Source organism: Megascapheus bottae, chromosome 4 (genome assembly GCF_031878675.1).
Source record: "Megascapheus bottae isolate mThoBot1 chromosome 4, mThoBot2.hap1, whole genome shotgun sequence".
Lineage (NCBI taxonomy): Eukaryota > Metazoa > Chordata > Mammalia > Rodentia > Geomyidae > Megascapheus > Megascapheus bottae.
The window spans coordinates 31502260-31527149 of record NC_143512.1 but is presented as its reverse complement, the minus strand read 5'-3'; the positions used below and the strand labels follow the sequence as shown (position 1 = coordinate 31527149).

The 24890-nt window shown below is 37.9% G+C and overlaps 1 protein-coding gene across 1 annotated transcript in view; it reads left to right on the top strand.

Moving 5' to 3' along the window:
• Adgrv1 (adhesion G protein-coupled receptor V1) overlaps nucleotides 1–24890 on the top strand; it is a 440726-nt gene that overhangs the window by 21360 nt on the left and 394476 nt on the right. Inside the window, exons 11-19 of the mRNA XM_090331049.1 lie at nucleotides 2707–2739; nucleotides 4833–4959; nucleotides 5045–5227; nucleotides 14177–14357; nucleotides 17085–17248; nucleotides 18639–18762; nucleotides 19930–20196; nucleotides 22973–23099; nucleotides 23749–23966. Of these exons, the coding sequence (XP_090187175.1) occupies nucleotides 2707–2739; nucleotides 4833–4959; nucleotides 5045–5227; nucleotides 14177–14357; nucleotides 17085–17248; nucleotides 18639–18762; nucleotides 19930–20196; nucleotides 22973–23099; nucleotides 23749–23966 (1424 nt within the window). The remainder of the gene's footprint in view (nucleotides 1–2706; nucleotides 2740–4832; nucleotides 4960–5044; nucleotides 5228–14176; nucleotides 14358–17084; nucleotides 17249–18638; nucleotides 18763–19929; nucleotides 20197–22972; nucleotides 23100–23748; nucleotides 23967–24890) is intronic.

Below are 24890 nucleotides of genomic sequence, written 5' to 3'. Positions count from 1 at the left end.
CCTGGGCTTGGGCTCAGTGCCTGAGCACTGTCCCTGGTGCCAAAGCACCACTTCTGGCTTTTTGTTATGCATGTGGTACCGAGGAATCAAACCCGGGTCTTCATGCATGCTAGGCAAGCACTCTACCACTAGGCCAAACTCCTGGCCCCAATCTTTATTTTCTTAAATGTTAAATTATGCTTATTTTTTAGATATTCAAAATTAAGCAAATTAAAGGGGTGGCTTCATTAATAATAGGAAGTTACATTTCTCAGAAGGTACTTTCCTGTAAGACACTTCTCAACCACTAATAGAGTTGTTTTTCCATTACACAGAAATGCCTAAAAACAAAGTCTACTGAGTTTAGTTAATGATTAAAAAAAAAAAACAAAAAAAAAACAAGTCAAGGGCTACCCCCTGTAGTTAATGCTTGTAATCGCTTGTATTTGGCAGGTAAATCAGGACAATTGAAGCCTGAGTCCAATAAAGACAGGACGTTAAGAACAAGCTAGATGATGTGTCTCTTAAGTCCAGTTAGTAGAAATGTGGTATAAGTAGAAGGACTGTAGGAGGCCAACCATGGTCAGCATGCAAATGATATTAGAAAAATAACTAGGACAAAACTGGCTGAGGTCAGGGCTCAGGTGGTATAGTGCGTGTCTAGTGAACTTGGGGCCCTGGGTTCAAATCCTAGTACTGCCACTTAAAACATAAAAAGAAATCCAAAAATTACAAAGCAAAACAATTTTATCTTCTAAAGTTTTTTTAAAAATAAATATTGATACAATTTAGGGAAGGCTAACATAATATGAAGACACTGTACATTATTTAGAAATAGTGAAAATCATGAGTAAATTTGAGATATTTTGTGTTCTTCAGGAATAAGTAGAAAGTTATATGTAACCCATAGACCTTTCTGTATATTATGCTTTAATATGCTTTCCTCTGAAAGTATTTTCTTCAACATAATATAGAAATGAATTATTTTTATTTTCATATGAAAGAATACCAAGAACAAATCGGTTGATGGTCTTTACTTTATTTGTGTTGAGAACTATGCTATATTTATTGTCTTTCTTTCATAAAAAGGAAAACAGAATGATGAAAGTGAAGAGTCCAAAATAAATATAAGTGTGTATATCTACAAGCACTACATGCACACACACACACACACAATTGTCTACAATGCCTAAAGGATATAGTTTTTATATTGTTTTCAGAATTAACCTTAAGGAGAGGTGTTTCACATGTTAAAAAAAAAATCAGTGCAGGGGGCCAGGAGTTTGGACTAGTGGTAGAGTGCTTGCTTAGCATGCACGAAGACCCGGGTTCGATTCCTCGGTACCTCACATACATAGCAAAAAAGCCTGAAGTGGTGCTGAGGCTCAAGTGGTAGAGTGCTAGCCTTGAGAAAGTTTAAGGACAGTGCTCAAGCCCTGAGCTCAAGCCCAGGACTGGCAAAAAATAAATCAGTGCAATGCAAGCTAGATACTTTTTTCATCTATGTTTTATTTTCTTTCTTAAACTTGAATGTCTCTTACATTATTGGATAATCTTGAAGAAACTAAAGAATAAGTGGCAGTGCTTATAAGTCAAAGCTGTAACAATCGGAAGCTAAGCTTTATCAGCTTACCTCAGAGAGTCTGAGGTTTAAACACTATTTTAGATTTTACTTGCACACAATTTAGGGACTGTTTGAAGACAGTAAGTAATAATAAAATTTCATTTGAAAGGGTGTCTTTTAGCAGATCCCATAATTTTGTGGATTGGTAGCAAATGTTAAGTGAAACAACAAATGCATTCTAGGAGATGTGATTACAGGGGCTCACAATGTAGCTTCTTACAAAATAGAGTTTCACTTTTTACTTGGATATAGTTTACAATTTTCTTGAACTGATAAATTCAAACTTAAAATTTTGTATTTCAACTTAATATTATAAAAATGCTTTGATACTGAACAATTAATTGCTTTCAATACCATACTGGCTAAAACTACCATATAGTTTAAATTTCTCCAAATGTTATACAATCAATTTAAATATATGATAAAAAGCACCATATTTATAAATGATACATCTGAATTAAACATTATGCTCAACAAGGGCTTAGCATTTTGATAATGCATTTAAAGTCAACATGAAAATAAGAGACATTGGAAAATGTGTTTATCTACATTTCCTGATATATAATTGTAATGAAAACTTATTGTATTTTATAACTTCTTGAATATATTTCTGTACAAAGAATAGCAGGTGTCAATTTTTTTGCTATAGAATTTTGATTTTTCTAATTCAACAAACGGCTTTAGATCTAAAGATGGAGGTTTTTTTCAAAACCCAATTAAAACTACTATGTAATTATAAATAGGGCTGAGTGAAATTTGTGCAGGTGCCAGTGTGTATGCAGGCACGATTCTTGGCAGAGACAAGCACCCTGGAGAAGGCAGGAGAGAACAGCTTTGAATAGGAATTAATACACTGCCTGGCTCTGGGGTCATCTTCCATAACTGGGAATTGTCTATCTCTTCTTAGCATTTGCCCATGGGAAAGAACACTGTGCATAATTCCCAGAAAGCGAACATTACCAGGTATTGGACAAAGCAAGAAGGCTTTCTTAGCTTTATTTTTATCCTGGCATTCCGAGTGTCTAGAAATATTGATGAGATTTTTGGCAAATGGTACTGCTGCCTCCTTTTCTCCTTTCCCATAGTGTTTTCTGTGTTGACAGGGTAGAAACAGAAAGATTTGTCGTGTATTTTGGGTAAGTGTACAAAGCTAATGCCTTGTTTTTGGTGACTCATCATTGTGTTTTTCAAGTGCTTGTGGTTGGATGAGGTTGGAGTTCTGCATGGTCCTAGGTCCTGAGAATTTCTCTTTGTCCATTGCATTGCATGCTGTGTATGTGATTTTAACTTATACATGAAGCTTGAAGAGAGAGGTTTCTTAAGTTTTCAGTTGGGAATATAATGAAGGCATCTAATAAAATGTCTAGGCAGCTCTCGTGGCTCATGCCTTGAATCCTAGCTGAGATCTGAGGACTGCCATTCAAAGCCCACTCATAATGGAAAGTCCCTATAAAACTCTTACCTCTAATTATCCACTCAAACATCAGAAGTGGAGCTGTGACTCAAAGTGATAGAGTGGTAGCCTTGAGTAAAATTGCTCATGGACAGTGCCAGGCTCTGAGTTCAAGCCTCATGTCTGATTAGAAAAAAAAAGTCTAGCAATTAGTATTATCACATATTTTGAAGAATTTTTATTAGGAAGAAAAGTTTTAATTTTCTATCTGCTTATATATAACAGAGAGTAGTTATTATTGCACTTCATTTGTGAAATTATGAACCATATCTTGTTTAACTAATATTTAACACTTTATTTGCTTTTCTGAGTTTATGTTTTAATGTCAGTGTTTTATATAAAACTTTTGAAAATCTACCTTTAAATAAGGATATATATATATTTTTTAAGTCTGAAAAATTCATTTGTTTAATGCTTAGAGTGAATTTTTATAATTTGCAATTGTGTGTGTGTGTGTGTGTGTACCTTATTGCTTGTTTTTTTTTTCATTCATGACTGAACCACAGCTGAACTTTCAATTTGTTGTTGGTTAACAGAAAATGAGAGACTCAAAGACTTTTCCACTTGGGTTGGCTTTGAACCATGGTCCTCAGATCTCAGTCTTCTGAGTAGCCAAGATTACAGGTGTTGGTTTCCAATGCCTGGCTATATTTCTTATTTTCATTTAGGGTTCTTGCCTACTAGTTTATGTGAGTGCAAGAACTTTAAATTTATGGATATATCAATATAAGAGTAATAGGGACACACTTATATGAAAAAATCATCGACCTTTGCAACAAAATAATAGTTATACTGTTTGGATTCTTCTGTGGTTGCTGACATGCTATATGCCAATTTTTAGATTTCTAAAAGCCTGAGAAAAGTATTAATTCATATGCTTTATTATACTGCCTTGTATATACATATATTTCTACGTGTTGTGGTTTCATTGTAATTTTTTAGAAATATTTTTATTGTTATTGTATGAGGAACAGAGAACAGAGGGATTACAATTACATATATCAAGTAATGAGTACATTTCTTTTTGAACACTATCACCCTTTCCCTTACTCTTTCCCAATTTTTCTACTGCCTTCCCCACCCCAAGTTGCAGTTCAATTTCAGCACCACGTTCAGTGAGTATCACTGTGGCATTTGTTCACCCTTTGTCTCTCCCTTCTCCCTTTACTCTCCCCAAACAGATAAAGTTACAAACATGATAGAAAGTACAGAAGACAAAAAACAGAAACAATGGAAAAAAAACAAAAACCCAAAAAACTTTGCTTCCATTTGGAGTTCATTTTGATAAATATCATTTTATAGGATCCCATGCATATAGATATTGAGCCTTTGATATCCTCTCCTAAGAATATCCTCTTTTAGTCTCCATGTGTAAAGACCTGTGTAATTTATCATGTTCCAGTGTATCTATTGTCTTTGAGGTCCACACAGGAACACATTTTATCTCAATAGAAGTGACATTTGGAAAGATAAGAGCAGCCTGAAAGATAGGAAATTCTTAAGAATTCTTAAGAGCTTTCTGATTTTTAAATTCTCAGACTGTTACATTCTCCTTTATCAGTTCTAAAGATAAACTGACATCTAAGAAATGAATAATCCAGAAATAGTTGCTCTGTAAATATCCTGTTATGGTCTTAGATTATGTTAATATGTACAGTCCCATTAAAGCTTTATTTTTAATTATTTCCTTTTTATTATCTGCAAGAGCTGTAATAGTGCAAAATTCAGCGATATTAATCTTGGGAGTGGGTCTCTTTACCCTTCTGACTTCTCCAGGGCCAACATGGAAAATCAGGTGCTGAAATCTGGATATACCAGTCGTGACCTAGTTATTTTGGAAAATGATGATCCCGGGGGAGTTTTTGAATTTTGTTCTGCTTCTAGAGGGCCCTATGTTATAAAGGTAAGCACAGACCTCCCTGCTGGGCCCACAGCTTCCCAAGGATGGTCTAAAATGACTTACCCTTTTGTGGCTCTTCTTTTGAAAGGAAGGAGAAGCTGTAGAGCTTCACATCACACGATCCAGAGGAGCTCTTGTTAAACAATTTCTGCACTACAGAGTAGAACCACGAGACAATGAATTCTATGGGAATATGGGGGTCCTAGAATTTAAGCCTGGAGAAAGAGAAATAGTGATCACCTTACTTACAAGACTGGATGGCATCCCGGAGGTTTGCGCTTTATTATTCTTAAGGCTTTTGTGCAAAGTGGATAGTCTGATATAAATATGTTTTTAAAGTTTTATTTTATTGTCAGCGTGATGTATAAAGGGGTTACAATTTCATTTTGTCAGGTAGTAAGTACATTACTTCTTGAACAGTGTTAACCCTTCTCATGTTTTTTTTTTCTTCCAATCTCTTCCCCCATCCCTCCCAAGTTATAAAGCTTATTTCCAACATATTGTCTTGTGAATATCGCTTATATATTACATTGCTTCATCCTTTGTCCTTTGTGCATTGGTAAGAAAGCTACAGGATGAGAAATAGCTTTGTTTGGAAAACATTTTTAAAATGCATAAAAGGCCGAGAGTTTGGCCTAGTGGTAGAGTGCTTGCCTAGTATGCACAAAGACCTGGGTTCGATTCCTCAGTACCCCATACATAGAAAAAAGTCAGAAGTGGTGCTGAAGCTCAAGTGGTAGAGCTCTAGCCTTGAGAAAGTACAAGGGCAATGCTCAGGACCCGAGCCAAGCCCAGGACTGGCAAAAAATGCATAAAAATATGTTTCAGATAAATTTAGATGTGTTTTTATTATGAAGAGAAATGCCCAAACCAAACAAAAACTGAGATTTCAGTATAGGGTTAGGTTTTGTCTCTTATTTTATTAAGAATTTTTTTATATGAGTTGTCTCAACTGAAATGTTAGCCATGTTGTTGTTTTTTTTATTGTAATTAGTAAAAGGGTTACATGATATTTGCCAGATAGAAGGTGCATTAATTCACATACATTGATACCCTTTCACATGTCTTGGTACCCATTTCCCTCCCCGCCTCACCCCCCACCCGTCTTGGTTTTCCCCCCTTCCCTATCAAATTTCAAATATCCAAATACAAATAAATTCAATATATCAGATAACAAAGTGGGATACTATACCAATATGAGATAACCAAGGGACAGCAAAGGAGATGAGAGACAATATAGTACATTAAGGACAACAATCATTCATTATATGGCTTTTGTTTCAATATCCTGGAGGTCCTTTCAATTAGCTTCATACTATATGGCCTTATGTATCAAGATTTTGCTCTATTGCAGATCTCTGCTAGTAGAGCCCAAGGTTTCTACTGATTATGACGAATGAGGGAAACCATTGAGCCTAAGTTCCTTTGAGTCTGGCTTACTTCACTTAATATGATTTTTTCTAAGTCTTTCCATTTCCTAACAAATGGGGCGATGTCATTCTTTTTGACAGCAGCATAGAATTCCATTGTGTACAAATCCCACAACTTGTGGATCCACTCATCAACTGAGGGACATCTAGGTTGGTTCCATATCTTTGCTATGGTGAATACTGCTGCAATGAACATTGTTGTGCTAGTGGGTTTAGTATGTCATTGTTTCTGGATGGTTGGGTAAATGCCAAGTAGTGGAATTGCTGGGTCATAGGGGAGTTCTATGTTTAGCCTTTTGAGGCACTGCCACACTGCTTTCCATAGTGGTTGAACAAGTTTGCACTCCCACCAACAGTGTAGTAGTGATCCCTCCTGGCCACATCCCCTCCAGCATCTGTTGTTATTCGTTTGCCTGATCCTGGCCATTCTAACTGGAGTGAGGTGGAATCTTAGAGTTGTTTTGATTTGCTTTTCTTTTATGACCAGAGATGTTGAGCATTTCTTCATGTGTCTATAGGCCATTTTTGTTTCTTCTTCAGAGAAGACTCTCTTTAAGTCTTTGGCCCATTTTTTAATGGGATGGTTGTACTTTGGAGGTTAGTTTTGGAGTGATTCAATTTTTTGAGTTGTTGATATATTTTAGATATGAGGCCTTTGTCCGTTGTTTGGTTGGTGAAGATCTTCTCCCACTCTATAGGCTTCCTGATTAGTTTACTAGCTATGTCCTTTGCCATACGAAAGCTCTGCAGTTTAATACAGTCCCACTTATCCAGCCTTTCTCTGATTTGTTGTGATTCATGGTCCTTATTAAGAAAGTTTTGACCTGTGCCAAGGAGGCCTAGTGTATCTCCTATTCCTTCCTGAAAAATTTTCAGTGTGTCAGCTTTTACCTAGAGGTCTTTGATCCATTTGGAGTTAATTCTAGTGCAAGGTGACAAAGAAGGATCCAATTTTAGTTTTCTGCAGGTGATTAACTAGTTCTGCCAGCACAACTTGTTGAAGAGGCTGTCTTTCTTCCATTCTATTTTTTTGGCTCCCTTGTCAAAGATTAGGTGGCCATAGGTCTGTGGTTTAATATCTGGGTCCTCAGTTCTATTCCATTGGTCTTCAGGCCTGTTCCTGTGCCAATACCAGGCTGTTTTGATAATTATAGCTCTGTAATAGAGTCTAAAGTTTGGAATTGAAATTCCTCCAGCGCTGTTCTTTCTGCTAAGAAGTGTTTTTGCTATACGGTGTCTTTTTTTTTTTTTTTTGCCAGTCCTGGGCTTGAGCTCAGGGCCTGAGCAGTGTCCTTGGACTTTCTCAAGGCTAGAGCTCTACCACTTCAGCCTCAGCACCACTTCTGGCTTTTTTCTATATATGTGGTACCGAGGAATCCAACCCGGGTCTTCATGCATGCTAGGCAAGCACTTTAACCACTAGGCCAAACTCCCGGCCCACGGTGTCTTTTTTTATTCCATATGAAATTTTGGATTGCCTCTTCTATTTCTTTAAAGAATGACATTGGGATATTGATGGGCATTGCATTGAATTTGTAGATAGCTCTTGGCAAGATTGTCATTTTCACAATGTTGATTCTTCCAATCCAAGGAGCATGGGAGGTTTTTCCATTTCCTTAGTTCTGCTTTAATTTCCTTTTTTAGGGTTTTAAAGTTTTCGTCAAAAAGGTCCTTTACATTCTTAGTTAAGCTAATTCCTAGGTACTTTATTTTCTTTTAGGCTATTGTGAAAGGAGTTTCTTTCCTGATTATTGCCTCGTTCTTCTCACTGTTGGCGTAAAGGAAGGCAGTTGATTTTTGAGGGTTAATTTTATAGCCTGCTACCCTTCCAAAGGTTTGAATCAGCTCAAGGAGCTTGGGAGTAGAGTCTATAGGATTCTTTAAATACAGGATCATGTCATCTGCAAAGAGGGATAGTTTTATTTCCTCTTTCCCTACTTGGATCCCTTTTATGCTTGCTTCTTGCCTTATTGCACTGGCTAGGAATTCTAGTACTATGTTAAAGAGGAGTGGAGAGGCTGGGCATCCTTGTCTTGCTCCTGATTTTAGAGGGAATGGCTTTAGATTTTCACCATTAAGTGTCATACTAGCAGTAGGTTTCTCATACACAGCCTTTATTACATTGAGGAATGTTCCATGGATTCCTAGTTTCTCCAGAGCTTTTAACATAAAGGGGTGTTGGATCTTGTCAAATGCCTTTTCCGCGTCTATTGAGACAATCATGTGATTTTTGTCCTTGCTCCTGTTGATGTGTTGAATTATATTAATTGATTTGCGTATGTTGAACCAGCTTTGCCTCCCCGTGATGGATCCAGTTTGATCATAGTGTATAATTTTTTTGATGAGTTGTTGTAGATGGTTGGCCAGTATTTTGTTGATAAGTTTTGCATCGATGTTCATCAAAGATATAGGTCTATAGTTCTCTTTCTTTGATGAATCTCTGTCTGGTTTGGGGATGAGGGTTATACTGGCTTCATAGAATGAGTTTGGTAAGAAACCTTCATTTTCAATTTCGTTGAAGAGCTTGAGGAGTATTGGTATGAGCTCTGCTTTGAAGACCTTATAGAATTCAGCTGTGAATCCATCTGGCCCTGGGCTTTTCTTAGGTGGAAGTTCTCTAATTGCCATTTCTATTTCAGAGCTTGAAATAGGCCTGTTGAGTTGGCTTAGTTCTTCTTGGTTCCGTGTGGATATGTTAATATTGGCTAGGAATTCATCCATTTCATCTAGATTCTCAAATTTGTTGGCATAAAGGTTTGAGAAGTATTCCCTCATGATATTCTGGATCTTGGTAATTTCAGTCGTGATATTACCATTTGCATCTGCGATTTTGTTTATTTCGATATGCTCTCTTCTTTTTTTGGTAAGATTTGCTAAGGTCTTGTCAATTTTGTTAATTCTTTCAAAGAACCAACTCCTTGTTTTGTTGATTCTTTCTATAGTTTTTTTGGATTCCAAATCATTTAATTCTGCTTTGATTTTAATAATTTGCTTTCTTCTACTGGGATTAGGGTTGGTTTGTTGCTCTTTTTCCAGGATCTTAAGGTGAGACATTAACTTGTTGGTTTGCAATTTTTCCAACTTGTTGTTGTAGGCGCTCAGCGCTATAAATTTTCCTCTGAGTACTGCCTTTGCTGTGTCCCAAAGGAGTTGGTATTTTGTGTGCTCCTTACTGTTAAATTTCATAAACTGTTGGATTTCTGTTCTGATCTCTTCGATGACCCATTGGTGATTCAACAATGTGTTGTTCAGTCTCCATGAGTTACAGGGTTTTCGTTGGTGGAGATGTGTGTTCAGTTCCAGTTGGATGCCTTTGTGGTCTGAGAGTGTGCATGGAATAATTTCAGTGTTTCTGAATCTGTCCAGGTTTGTTTTATGGCCTAAGATGTGGTCTATTTTGGAAAATGTTCCATGTGCTGCTGAGAAAAACGTATATTGTGTTGTTGCTGGGTGGAATATTCTGCAGATGTCTGTTAGATCTAGTTGTTCTATATAGTTGTTCAGTTCTAAGGTTTCTCTGTTGAGTTTTTGCCTTGTTGATCTGTCCATAGGTGAGAGTGGTGTGTTAAAGTCACCGACAATCACTGTATTTCGATCTATGTATGGTTTCAGTGTAAGTAAAGTTTGCTTGGTGAAGTTTGGAGCTCCAGGATTGGGTGTGTAAATATTTAGGATCGTTATGTCTTCCTGGAGGAAAGATCCCTTTAGTAGGATGTAGTAACCTTCTTTGTCTTTTTTTTTTTTTTTTTTACTAATTTTAGTTTGAAGTCTATTTTATCTGATATGAGGATGGCAACTCCAGCCTGTTTATGGGGGCCGTTAGCTTGATAGAGTTTATTCCAACCTCTCACTTTCAAAAGATGATTGTTTTTTTGGGTAAGATGTGTCTCTTGAAGACAGCAGAACGATGGCTCTTGCTTTTTGATCCAACTAGACAGCCTATGCCGTTTAATTGGAGAGTTAAGTCCATTGATATTGAGAGTTAGGATTGAGAGATATTTATTAGGTCCTACCATTTTTAAAAGCTTTTATTTGGGCCTGTGTCTTGACAGTTCTTGTGGTCCTTAGATGGTATGCTGTTTAGGTGCCATTTCTTTCCCTATATTGCATTTATTTTGGTTTTTTATGTATAGAACATCTTTGAGAATTCTCTGTAGTGTTGGTTTTGTTGCGACATATTGTTGCAGCTTTTCCCTGGAGTGGAATGTTTTTATTGTTCCCTCAGTTATGAATGAGAGCTTAGCTGGGTACAGTATTCTTGGTTGGTAGTTATTTGACTTAAGGGCATGACATATATGCTTCCAGTCACTTCTTGCTTGCATGGTCTCTGCTGAGAAATCTGGGGTTATTCTGATTGGTTTTCCTTTATAGGTTACTGAGCCCTTTTCCCTGGCTGCCTTTAGGATCCTTTTTTTGGTTTCTATTGATCCAGTTCAGATTACGATGTGGCGGTGGGATGTTCTTTTCTGGTCAGGTCTGTTTGGGGTTCTAAAAGCTTCTTGTATCTGGATAGGCCTGCCCTTCTGGATGTTTAGGAAATTCTCTGAGATGATTCCCTGAAGTATATTTCCAATACCATTGACCTCTTTCTCCACGCCCTCGTCAATACCAATTAGCCTTAAATTAGGCTTCCTAATTGTATCTTGGACCTCCTGAAGCCCTCTCTCATTTTTCCTAGATTTGGATTGACTCATTTTCTGTTCTTTCTCTATAATGACTAAATTATCTTCAGCCCCGGAAATTCTCTCCTCTGCATTGTCTAACCTGCTATCAAAGCTATCTACTTTATTTTTCATCTCCCTTGCTTCTAATTGCTCATTTTTGATGCCTTGCATCTCTTCTTTTAGATCATGTATGGATTTCTTTAGCTCCTTGATTTCCATTTGAGTGGTTAGCCCAGTAGCTTTATTTTCTTTGAACATTTGCTGGAGTTTGGTCACCTTTTTATTTGTGGATTCTATGAATTCATCCATCTTTCTTTGAAAAACCTTTATTATGGCCTCCTTTATGGCTTCTTCTTTTTCACTTATCACCTTGTTTATGGTTTCCTCTTGTTCAGCTATGGCTTCCTCCCTTATCTCTTTCTTTATAGTTTCACATTTTTCATTAATGATGTTTATCAGTTGCATTTGTACAGCACTTTGAAGACTCTCCTCTAGGTTTGCCTGTGACTGTTCCATTGGCTGTTTACATTGGGTGAGTGGGGTGCGGGATGTTGTTTCTTGATTTGACATTTTTCTTGAGTTTCTTGTTCTGCCCATTTGAAAATGGGAGCAAGATTAATACTAAACACGATTATAGTTTTTCAGATATAACCAACCTAGACCTCTGTAGCTGGCAGACTCTAGATGTTCACAAGTTTTGATTGGTGTTATCACTCTTTCTTTTTGTGCAGTTACCGACCAGTCTAATAATCCACTGATAAGCGATTTATACCCAAAACAATAAGCCTCTCAATCCAATCTCTATTGTCTTTAAGTCCCTCTGAGCCTAGAGAATAATTAAACACCTAGATATACAGTGTTGCTCAACAGCCATCAAGTGTAGATCCATGCAGTATAAAGGTTGAAAGATGAGCAGAGGTCCAGAGATAGAAAAATAGAATGAGAGAGGTCAGGGGGTAAGTAGGTAGCATATTTGAGTACAAAGTTTGGAAAGTATTAGAATAAAACTTATGTGTTGCTGCACGACTAGCTCTTAGCCCAACCAGTGGCCTCACAGTGGACCATGGGATGGATCTGCGAGCTTCCGTCTGAGTGTGGTTGGCCGACGTTTTCCTGTGCTGCTTGCAGGGGCGGCCCCAAGCCAAGGGTCTGGGGATTGAGAGTTTCAGGGGCTCTCAGTAGGACCAGCAGGAGACCCCTCTGTTCCCAGGGGCAAGGCCCAGCTGAGGAAGTGGGCTCCAAGGGCGGAGACTCGCCTTTTTGATTCTCAGAAGGGGAGCTTGGCTGCTGGTCAGCTCTTCAGATCCCTGCTGTGTTTCCACTGCTTTGTCAGAGTCTGTGACTGTGGGGGGCCCCTCGGTGGTGTCTTGCTCAGGATTCCCAGCTGGAGGATGCCCCGCTCAGGAATTGAGGGGGGGCAGATGCTGGCTCCTATTTTCCCGCACCCCCTACCCACTGTTGTAAGGCAGGGTCCCAACGCCCTCCACTCTCCAGATCCAGTGGCCTGGGAGAGGAGCCTGGTGGGCGGGTGGGAGCTGGGACAGATCCACCTCCCCTGGTGGGGTGCTGAGTCTTAGGGTCCGCCCGCTTGTCAGTCTCCAGTCAGAGGGCTGGGGGTTGAGCCCGTTGGGCGGGTGGGAGTTGGGACAGCCCCGCCTCCCTTGGTGGGGTACTGGGTCTTATGGGTAGCCCGCCTGTCAATCTCCAGTCAATGGCCTGAGGGAGGGGGCTGTTGAGGGAAGGGACAGGATTCTAAATTCCTTGCCCCCCTGCTCCCTCTTTTTCGGGTGGGGTGTTGGGGTCTGAGTTAAGTTCTATTGCTTGGCACCCGCTCTGCTTTCCCGATGTGTTTGGGGATGCGCTGTATTACTCACGCCTCTGCGTCCATCTGTGGGTGTTCGACGGTGGTGGGGAGTCTTTCACACCCCTCGGGTCTCCGCTGCCGCTTGTGTTCTGTGTCTGGGTTCCGCTGCTTGATGTTCTGGTTCCTCGTCTGGGTTCTGCTGCTTCCGCTGTTCGCTGGCCCGGTTCTGTGCTGGTTTCTGCAGCCGTTGGGCTCCCAGCCTGGCGCCCTCCACTTCCGCCGCTTTTCGTGGATTAGATCGGGCGCCCGTCGCCGCTTTCCCCGCGTGGAGCCGGCACCCGCTCTAGCTGCTTTTCGCGGCTTGGTAGGGCACCAGCTGCTGCTTTTCGAGGCTTTCCTCGGCTTTCGCGGCTTGGATCCGGCGGCGAGAGGTGGGGGAGGGGTCCTCGCGTTCCGAATTCTTTGAGAAAGTTGGATGTGAGCTTTATCTGGATTTCTTTTCCGGTTTGAGTCCTTCTCCGTTGCTTTTTGAGTTTGTTGTTGTGGATTTCTTTAGGTAGTTGGCTCGTGGGAATCCCTGGTTCTCTCTTTTTGTCAGAGAGAGCTAGGCAGTGTCCCTATTGTCTCGGCGCCATCTTCCTTCCCCCCAGCCATGTTGTTTTGAACTGAAAGTTAGCTATAAAGTTAGTTTTTGTTTTGTACTAGTCCATGAACTTGAACTTAAGCCTTGGGTACTGTTTCTAAGCTATTTTATTCAAAGCTAGCACTCTACCACTTGAGCTATAGTTCCCTTTCCAGCCTTTTGGCGATTAATTGGGAGATAAGAGTCTCACAGACTTTCCTGTTTGGGCGAGCTTTGAACCGTGATTCTTAGATCTCAGCCTCCTGAATAGTTAGGATCGCAGACATTAGCCACTGGTGCCTGGCTACGCTTAATTTTTAAAAGAAAAACATGAGTTTTATGTTAGTAGAGTCACCTATAGCTTCACTATGTTTCTACTTCAGTGCACACATAGCTTATATATTTCTCTTGTTTCCTTTCACTGGTTTAAAGCACTACTAGTTCATTCGTGACTATGACTTATTCCCACATGAGTGGTAAACCATTGTTTATCTTTTTCCTTTCATGATGATGTATACTTAGATTTTGCATTTCTTAATTGGTAGGGATTTTTTTCTTTCTATGAATATCAGCTCTTTTGTCTTTTTAGTCATTTGCTTGATCATCAAAAATGGACTGGATTATCATTGAATAGATGAGTATTTCACTTCTGTAGAAATGTCAGTCTTCCATCCTTCCTATTTCCCCATGTTGGTTGCAGCTGGATGAGCACTACTGGGTGATTCTCAGCAGTCATGGTGAAAGGGAAAGCAAGCTGGGAAGTACAACAGTCGTCAACATAACAATTCTAAAAAATGATGATCCTCATGGGATAATTGAATTTGTTTCTGATGGTATAACTGTGATGATAAATGAAAGCAAAGGAGAGGATACCTATAGAGGTAATTATTTCATTTTTAATATTTCATTTCTAATTTCTAAAGTAGAATATTGTCTTTTTAAAATTTACATCTTTAGTAAATAAATATGTGCATGTATATTTACATTTATATTTGTTTGGGTGCTGGTACTAGGGCTAGAACTCAGGTCTTTACATTCTTGCCTGGTTCTTTCTGTTTAGGTAAGCATTGAGGAGAATTTAGTTGTTTTGGAAATGTCTCCTCCTTCCTCTTCCACCACCTTCTGCTCCTCCCCCTCCTTTCTTTTTTAATGTCAAGGTGATGTACAGAGGGTTTAAAGTTACATATGAAAGGTAATGAATACATTTCTTGTTGAATCTTATTACCTCCTCCTCCATTTTTCTCCCGCTTTTTCTCCCCCACAAGTTGTAAAGTTCATTTTCAACACAATGTCTTATGAGCATTGTTGCTGCATTATCACCCTTTTCCCATCGTGTCACCATTTTGTTGTTCCCTTTCCCTTCACCAAATCAGACATTTTGGAAATTTCTTTTGATGTTTAAAAATTGTTATTGTTTTGGTCACCCCTGGTCAAACCTGTGCTATGAATAAATCTGTGAAATTCATGCTTACCTAAACATTGTCATGATATGGATAACTGCAGCTGTATTTTGATTTCAGTTTACCAGATTCAGGGCAACTTGGACACTCAAACATTCAAACTGTATATTATGTATAATATATTCTACTATATATAATATACTATATATAACGTAGTATGATATATACATAGTATTATATACATAAGCTATTATGTATATTACATATATAGCATGCAATATATTTGAAAGCAGGTCTGTTCAAGTTTCTAAATGTCTTCAGATATCATTTGTCAAAAAGACTTTAAAAAATTCAAACTGAGGGCCGGGAATTTGGCCTAACAGTAGAGTGCTTGTCTAGCATGCACAAAGACTAAGGTTCAATTCCTCGGTACCACATTCATAGAAAAAGCTGGAAGTTGTGCTGTGGCTCAAGTGGTACAGTGCTAGCCTTGAGGAAAGCCCAAGGACAGTGTTCAGGCTGAGTTCAAGCCCCAGGACTGGCAAAAATTCAAACTTATAGGAAACATTCATCCCATTCATTTTATTATATGAATTGTATACCTACAGAAAAAAGAATAAGCTGTTTTTAAAATATAAATCCTAAAGGATGTACTAAACATATAATTGGACTTTCTTAAAATATTTATTATTTTAAACTTTTCAACATGAATTTTTTTATTGTCAGGGTGATATGTAGAGCGGTAACAGGTACATTTGTCTGGTAGTGGGTACATTAGTTCTTTTTTAATAATTAAATTTTTAAAGTCTTTATTAACATTGATTTTTACATCGTATTTTAAATGTCATGTTTAACAAACAAGTATTCAGGAAGGGATTCTCTATATACAATCACTGGCATAGATTTTAGAACATAATTAAAATTAAGCTGAGGGTTTGTATGTCATAGATACATATCAATCTATATAATATTAGTTCTTGAACATTGTTACCCCTCCCATGTTTTTTTTTCCCACTTTCCCTTCCCCCACCCCTCCCACTCATCTTGTTTTTCCCTTCCCTTTCCTTTTTCAAATACACAAATAAACATATATAAAATATGCCAGGTACCAAAGTCAGATACAGTAACAACATGGAATAAACCATAAGAGGAAAAAAAGAGAAAAGAAAAAACTTCATATAGTACATTGAGAACAACAATCACAAAGATAAATCTCTTGTTTCTATATCCTGAAATTCATTTCACTTAGTCTCATAAAAAGGAGGGTTTAAGGAGGGTGGGTGGTGGGTGGGGGGGGAGGCTAATGGGTACCAAGACATGTGAAAGGGTATCAATGTATGTGAATTAATGCACCTTCTATCTGGCAAATATCATGTAACCCTTTTATTAATTACAATAAAAAATAAAAAAGGAGGGTTTAAAAGAGTTTGTTTATTTGAAAGGACAGAGTAAATCCACTAGCACAATGATGTTCATTGCCGCATTATTTACCATAGCAAAGATATGGAAGCAACCCAGATGTCCCTCAGTTGATGAGTGGATCAACAAGATGTGGTATTTATACACAATGGAATTTTATGCTGCTGTCAGAAAGAATGACATCGCCCCATTTGTAAGGAAATGGAAAGACTTAGACAAAATCATATTAAGTGAAGTAAGCCAGACTCAAAGGAACATAGGCCTAAGAGTCTCCCTCATTTGTCAAAATCAGTAGAAACCTTGGGCTCTCCTAGCAGAGATTTACAATAGAACAAAATCTAGAGACATTAGGCCAAATAGTATGACACTAAATTTAAGGACCTCCAGGATAAGGAAACAAAAGCCATATAATGAGTGATTGTTGTCCTTAATGTACTTTGTTATCTCTCATCTCTTTTGCTATCCCTTGGTTATTTCCTGTTGTTACAATATTTCACCGTGTTATCTGATATATTTTATATTTGCTTAATTGGTTATTTGAAATTGGATAGGGAAGGGGGGAAATCAAGATAAGCAGGGGGAGAGGGGGAGGGAAATGCGGACCATGTCATGAGAAAGGGTATCAATGTTTGTGAAGTAATACACCTTCTATCTGGTGAATATAATGTAACCCTTCTATTAATTACAATAAAAAATCTAAATATAAAAAGTTTGTTTATTTGAACAAAATCCTTCCTGGTTTTAAAGTTTAGTGCATATTCATCTATATTCTATGTTTTTATTTCACAGCTATTTATGATGTGATAAGAAATCAAGGCAACTTTGGTGATGTTACTATATCATGGGTGGTTAGTCCAGACTTTACACAAGATGTATTTCCTGTTCAAGGGACTATTTTCTTTGGTGATCAGGAATTTTCAAAAAATATTACGGTTTACTCCCTTCCAGATGAGGTAAATATCGTATATGCATAATGTAGTTGGAGAGTCTCTTTTTGTTGCTGTTGTTTTTAATCTTGGATGTTGAAGATTGTATCTTTGGCTTTGTGCATGCCAGGCAAGTGTCCTATCAGTGAACTATATCTCTGCTTCAATTTTTTATTAAATAATTAAATGTCTGGTGATGTTTCATAAAAAGTATCTGATTAAGAAAAAAAACCTCATGTGTACCAATATCTGATCAGACAGGGAAAAAAAGTAATGTTAGTTTTTGTTTCTTTGAAGGAGTATTTTATTTTTGGAATTGTTAGTGGTAGTTTTAGGGAAGCGAAAGCCTTTAATTTGTCTTTGAAGACAAGTCATCTCCCATGAATCCTATGGTTCCATGCTAACAGTCAGAGCACTGGGCCATAGGATAATGGACCCAACATGATCCCTCATCTTCTTATAAAAGAGAAAGAACAATGGAAACTGAACCTTCTTCAGAGGGCTGCACTGAGAAGAACCATGAAGGCTTAATCCCCCTGTCCTCAGTACTGTCCCACAAAAGACAAAAATCCAGCACTTTTAATGTTGTACAGTGAGGAGAGGACTAGCTCAGTAGATAAGACGTGGGAACCTCATTTTGCTAGGACATGAAAGTAAGGTCCTCATGACTCTCATGTGAAGTTTCTAAAAGGCCTGGGTTTATTGAATTACTATGAATTCTGTTCTAAATGTGTTACCTAGTTATTCTTTTGTGTAGACAATATTTTTCCTATTTTTATGGAAATAATATAAGCTATGTAGCATGTTTATTTTTGTCCTCTTTTTTTGGTTTTGTACTAGTCCTGGCTTAAACTCGGGCCTGGAAACTCCAAGTTTCTATGATTCAAGTCTAGTGCTTGACCAATTGAACCACAGCTCCCTTTTTGGCTGGAGCTGAATCTCACAGACTTTCCTGTGTCACCTGGTTTTGAACCATGACCCTCAGATCTCAGGCTTCTGAGTGGTAGGATTGCAGGTGTAAACCTCTGGTGTCTGGCTAAGAATAGTTTTACAAGAATTCTTTTGCCAAGCATCTCCCTTGGTTATGGAAGTTAACATTGGCATTCATTTTTTTCTGCATTACTGGAGGCTGAACTCAGAGCCTTCTGCTTATTACTTGGTAGATGTCGTATTGCTTGGGCCTCCATTCCTGATTTTTGCTGGTTATTTTGGAGATAAAGTCTCATGAACAGTTGGCTTTAGAACTGGATCTTTTGGAGCTCCACTTTCTGAATAGCTAGGATTGCAGACACGAATCATTAGTGTAGCTCCAACATTACGTTCTTTAAAGAGTTTGGTTTTTGCATAACAATTATAGATTCTATAATGTAATTATATAGGTAATTCACTTGACTTAATCTGTATAATTTTCCAAAAGATTCCAGAGGAAATGGAAGAATTTACCATTATCCTGCTTAATGCCACTGGGGGAGCTAAAGTGGGGAACAGAACCACGGCTACTCTAAGGATTAGAAGAAATGATGACCCCATCTACTTTGCAGGTGACATTGCTGTCATATTTGAGTGAGCTTACATCTTAAGGAAAGTGTGTGCTGGGTGCGGTGGCTCATGCCTGTAATCCTAGCTACGCAGGAGGCTGAGATCTGAGGATCAAAGTTCAAAGCCAGCCCAGGCACTAAAGTCCATCAGACTCTTATCTCCAATTGACCTCTAGAAAATGGGAAGTGGGGCTTGGCTCCAGGGTAGGGTGGTAGCCTTGAGCAGAAGAGCTCAGGGACAGTGCCCAGGTGTAATTCAAGCCCCATGACGTACAAAAAAATTAAGGAAAGTATGTCTGTTTATTCTAAATTGAATCTTTCAGTGAAGTAGAATTGCTATTTCTTTACTACAATTTCAAAATTCACTAGGTAATTTTTATTGAATCTGAAGTATAATTTGAAGCAAAAAGAAAACCTAAATGTTATTTTGCAAGCTTGATGTCTGAACTTCTTTAAAATTTCACGGTATTTTTTTGTGTAGGAAAGGACAATCTTCCATGTAACTACCTCCAATGCAGTGCCTGTCCACACAGGGCTTGCTAATATAGCTAGTAGGCTATTGACTGCAAGAGCTAATACAAAATGGGCATGTGAATTAAATCTTTTACTTGCTACTTTACTGCTTTCTAGAAAGGTCTTGTGTCATCTGAGACAATGTCTTAATTGATGTGTATTTCCTTCTAATTCTTTTTTTCTTTTGGTAAGTTTCCTATAAAGGTCGGATTACTGATGTAGGAACCTTTTAAAATATCCTGACTTTTATTGATACCTGTTCTTAAGCTTCAGTGAATATACACTTTATGAATGAATGGTATGTTCAGATGTCTGCCAACTGCCGTGGCAAAAATCAAACGTAAAATAGCTGGATTTGTTGTTTAACAAGTTACAGCTTCAACTTCAAAAGAAGACTTAGGAACCAATGGTCAAAGAATTTCAAAGGGTACAAAATCTACTGACAAATTGTGTTCCAAAGACAATGTATTTTGTAGGTATGAAGGTAAGAAGAAGGGCATTATCAAGGTATTAAGAAAGGCCCCAACTCAGAGGTGGGAATGCAGCTGTCTTAGGGTATTTATCATGAATGGCTGGCAGAGAGAAATGAGAGTGACTTGAACATGAATTGGTGGAATCTGAAAGGCTTATGGTGTTTCTTCTTGGTGGATTTTCCAGAGCCTCGAGTGGTGAGGGTTCAGGAAGGTGAGACCACCCACTTTACAGTTCTCAGGAATGGATCTGTGGATTTTACTTGCACTGTCCAATACATGACCAGGGATGGAAAGGCCACAGCAAAAGAGGGAGACTTTGATCTTGCTGGAAAAGGAGGAGTCCTTGCTTTTGAGATTGGAAGTAGAGAGCAGAACTTATCTGTACATGTTAATGAGGATGACATTCCAGAAACAGAGGAGCCCTTTTACATAATGCTCTTTAATTCAACAGGTGGGTACATACTGTTCTGCAGGCATGTTTGCTTTTTCAGCACTTTACTGAGGTGGAAGTAATTATTATGATCAAGGTAGTGTTTTGCTGTCTTCTGTGGCTATTCTACAGCAAATTTGTTCTCTTATCCTTGTGGAATGTTGTTGAGCCAAGTGACTGCTGTTATCTTAACTACCTTGGGAGGTGGGCAGGAGGATTGTCCTTTGAAGTCTGTCCAGGCAGAAAGTTAATGAGAGTTTCAATGAATATCTCTACATGGTAGGGTACAACTGTCATTCCAAATATTTGAGAGGCTGAGATGAGGATTGTAGTTTCAGACCAGCCTGAACAACAATGACAACAACAGCGTTAGTTAACTGCCATCTCAACAGGGAAAGCTGAGCATGGTAAAATGAATCTGTCATCCCACTAATAGAAAACATTAGTCTAGGCGTGCACTGGGCAAAAAGTGAGATCTTATCTTAAAAATATCCAGAGCAGAAAGAACTGAATGCATGGCTCAAGTAGTAGAGTGACTACTTCACATGTGAAAAACCCAGAGTTCAAACTTTAGTACGGCCAACAACAACAACAACAAAATAATGTGCGTGTGTGTGTGTGTGTGTGTGTGTGTGTGTGTGTGTTGAACATTCCTGTCCTCAATACTGAGAAAGTCAACTTAAAGGAGGAAAGATTTATTTTAACTCGTGGTTTTAGATCTAAGTTACCTGGCTCTGTTGTTTCTGGCTCCGTACAGAGCATGCCTGCAGGTGACAATGACAATAGAAAACTTTACCTCATTGTGACCAGAAAGCAGAGTGATGGAGGAAGGACACAAGACAAGACGCAGTACTAGAGGCATATCTCCAAGGACCATTCCCTTTAACTATGTTCTATCTCCTCAGTTTCTATCACTGCCCAATTTACTATTGAATTATAAACCCATAAGCACATGGTTTGTGGATGTTCAAACCACAAAATATGCTATAGTTATAGGATTAAGTTTGTATTCATATAAAAAAAGTAGAAAGTTCTGTTTTTAAGGAATATATCATAGCTGAAAGCAATGGATTTAGGGCCTATGGCCACATTAAGTTTTTCCTAATTATCCACAGGACCATTATCTGGTAACAATTTTGTTTTTATTTTTCCCCCAAGCAGGGGCCTGGCAAAGTGATTGCAAAGCTTAATTCCATAGGCAGTTAACTTCAACTGGCAGTTTGGTAATGTTCTAGAACTATAGCCAAAATAAAAGGCAGTCTTTAAGTGAAAAAGATGTGCTTTTCTTCTTCCAAATTATGAAAGAAGCAGAATTACAGGGTTAGTATCTGAACAATGTTTTCATCCCAACTTAATTAAATTGGAAATTCTGAAAATCAGAGGAGAAAATGTTCCTATTAACACTAAATATACTCATGTGTATTTCCTTCAAATAAAAATGCTCCCTTACATAACCACAAAAACCAGGAAGATCACATCGGTGCAATTACTGCCTTATATTTTATTCAGTCTTCCAGTTATCCGTATTGAAGAATATATCCCAATATTCTTTCTAGTGAAATTATATTTTCTCATTTATGCATATATTTATTTGTATTTTCATTCTAATCCCTTAGTCTTTAGTAATCCTCACACTTTCCTTGACCTTTATTATTTCAACATATAGCATGCTAGAATGTTCCCCACTTTGAATTTGGTAGCTCCTAATTATTAGAATAAGGTTTTGCAGCACAGATGGAAACACCGAAGTCAATCTGTGCCTTAGAGCCTTATCTTATAGCTTGAATAATCACCTAATTTTGATTTGTCCCTTCATTACGAGACTCACTTTGACTATAAAGTCACGACCTCCAGGATGATTCTTCATTCTTCTTTCTTCTTCTTTCTCCTCCTCCTCCTCCTCCTCCTCCTCCTCTTCCTCCTCCTCCTCTTCTTTCTCCTCCTTCTTCTTCCTCTTCTTTTGCCTCCTCCCCCTCCCTTTCCCCTCCCCCTCCCCCCTTTTCCTCCTTTTTCTTCTGCCACCAGTCCTTAGGCCTGAACTCAGAGGCTAGGGACTATGAGCTTTTTGCTCAAGGCTAGTACTGTACCATTTGTGCCACAGTGCCACTTCTGGCCTTTTCTGTTTATGTGGTGTTGAGGAATCAAACACAGGGCTTCATGCATGCTAGGCAAGCACTTTACCACTAAGCCATATTCCCATCCCCAGAATTCCTAATTATACCTTCTGTTTTGTGGGTTGTTACTTTAAAATACACAAAACTTTCATTCTTTCGCTGATATGTTCATCAATATAAACTCATAATTTCTTTCCACTATAATGGATAATTTTTAAGTACTGTAATATTTTCATGGCAACATTGTACATATATATATATATATATATATATATATATATGATGACCTGTAACCTATTCCATTTGATTTTTTAGGAACATGTCTCTATTATTCTTTGAGCTTTTTGCTACTTTTGGTGACAATGAGCTATTCCAAGCTCACTGTGTAACTTACTGTCACACATCTGAAATCAACAATTTTTCAAGAAGCTGTTTCCATATGGTGAAAAATAGTCTTTAGCAAGTCAGACCTGGACATTAAATGTGCTCATCATTTTTGTCTTTTTAGGTATAAAGTAATAAGGAATTATATGTATTTATATATAAAAGAACAGATACATACATACACATATTTTTATTAGATTCCTAAAATTAAAATAAATTGCTACAAATAAAACAATTTTGTTGAAGTAAGCGTTAGTTGTTTTGTAAATATTACTTTAATCTTTCCATTCTTTATTTAGGTGATACTGTAGTATATCAGCATGGAATAGCTACAGTCATAATTGAAGCCAATGATGAGCCAAATGGTATTTTTTCTCTGGAGCCTATTGACAAAACAGTAGAAGAAGGAAAGACTAATACATTTTGGTAAGCATAGTTGGATACAGAAAGTAAAAATTCATTAGGATATGGGATTAAATCATTAAATATTTTAAATACTGTTCATCCTTGAAGATTAAAAATTGGCCAAGAATCAGAGCATTTTAGAGTTCTCAGCCTAACGAATGATAAATATTATTTCTGATATTGGTATTAGTCTTAAAACAAAAGAGAGAAGCAAACCTTAACTGATAAGCGAATTGCTCTTCTCTCCCTCTCACTCCAGCTTCTATCTTGGGCAAGACTGAGAAACTCTGACTGGCTAGCTTTCACCACCACTATGCTCAGATGTATGATTCCTCTCATCTTGTACTTAGTTTTTGAAAAAATAATTGCAGTTCATATCAAAATGTTTTAATCTTGGGCTGAGAATTTATTTGTTTTTCACTAAAATTTTTAGAATGGCTATTTATTACTTGAAAGTACTACCCCATTCATCCCTTTCCATATTGTTGTGCAAGGTTGCTTAGTAAGACCGATGATTAGTTAATTAAAGACGGTAAATAGAGTTAAGTATACTTCTGAGATAACACAGGCATTAGTAATGCACAGTACAATACATATGTAGCATAGTATATACCTCTATGCATGGTATATCATATTTTCTATAAATAATTGTGTTCAATTTGTTCTGCAGGATTTTGAGGGACCGCGGGCACTTTGGTGATGTTTCTGTGGTGTGGCAGCTGTTTCAGAACGATTCTGCCCTGCAGCCTGGGCAGGAGTTTTATGAAACCGCAGGGACTGTTGATGTTATGGATGGAGAAGGGGCAAAACCAATAATTATTCATGCTATCCCAGATAAAATTCCAGAATTCAATGAATTTTATAACCTGAAACTTGTGAATATTTCAGGTGTGGGATCTTTTTCTAACGTGTGTGTGTGTGTGTGTGTGTGTGTGTGTGTGTGTGTGATGGAAGGAAGAAAAAGGAAGAAGGAAACAAGAAAGAAAGAAAGAAAAGAAGTATGAAAATACAATAAACTTTTTGTTTCCATTTCTTGTAGTTTGTTTTGATAAGCATTATTTTATATGATCATATGCATATAGCTGTTGAATTCTTGTGATCCTCTCCTAAGATTATCCTCTAAGACTCCTCAAACTTGTCAATGAAAGGGAAAAATCGCTGCCAAACTCATCCTATGAATCCAGCATAACCCTCTTGTTTTCTTGAATCAATCTCCCTGTGTATCACAGTTTGGCTTTCAACTCCTAAGCCTCCTGCTTCCAGCCCTCAGTGTGCTGCTGTAGTCACCCTTGTTATTTATTTACTTATTTGTTTATTTATATATTTACCTAATCATCTGTTTGTGCTGGAATGAAGCCCAGTGCCTTGTATAAGCACAGGTTCTAATGCTGCTTTGCACCCCCCAGCCCCCAAACATTAGTTGTAAGCAAATTTTATGGTCTCAGCTAGGTCTAGTTTTATAGATGGAAGATTTATCAATCCTGAGAATTGAAAATAGATGTTGTTCACACCAAATACAGAGTTTCCAAGAATACATTAATGGAAGTGTGAAAGTATTTTCATGATGATTAAATCTTTGTATTTGTGCCATAATGTATCAATTTTCCAACCACATTTGGTGTTAAGCAGAGGGGTATAACCACTCATCTCCAACTAGACTTGGCCAGTGAGGCTTGACTGATTACTAATAAAACTCTGCTCAACCCATGTCATTTGCTATTATGCCCCACAAAGGTAGTTTTAAGCTATGTATTGGTATAACTATTTGCTGAAAATGAATGGTTTAACCTGGAGTTGACCTGCTAAACAAGT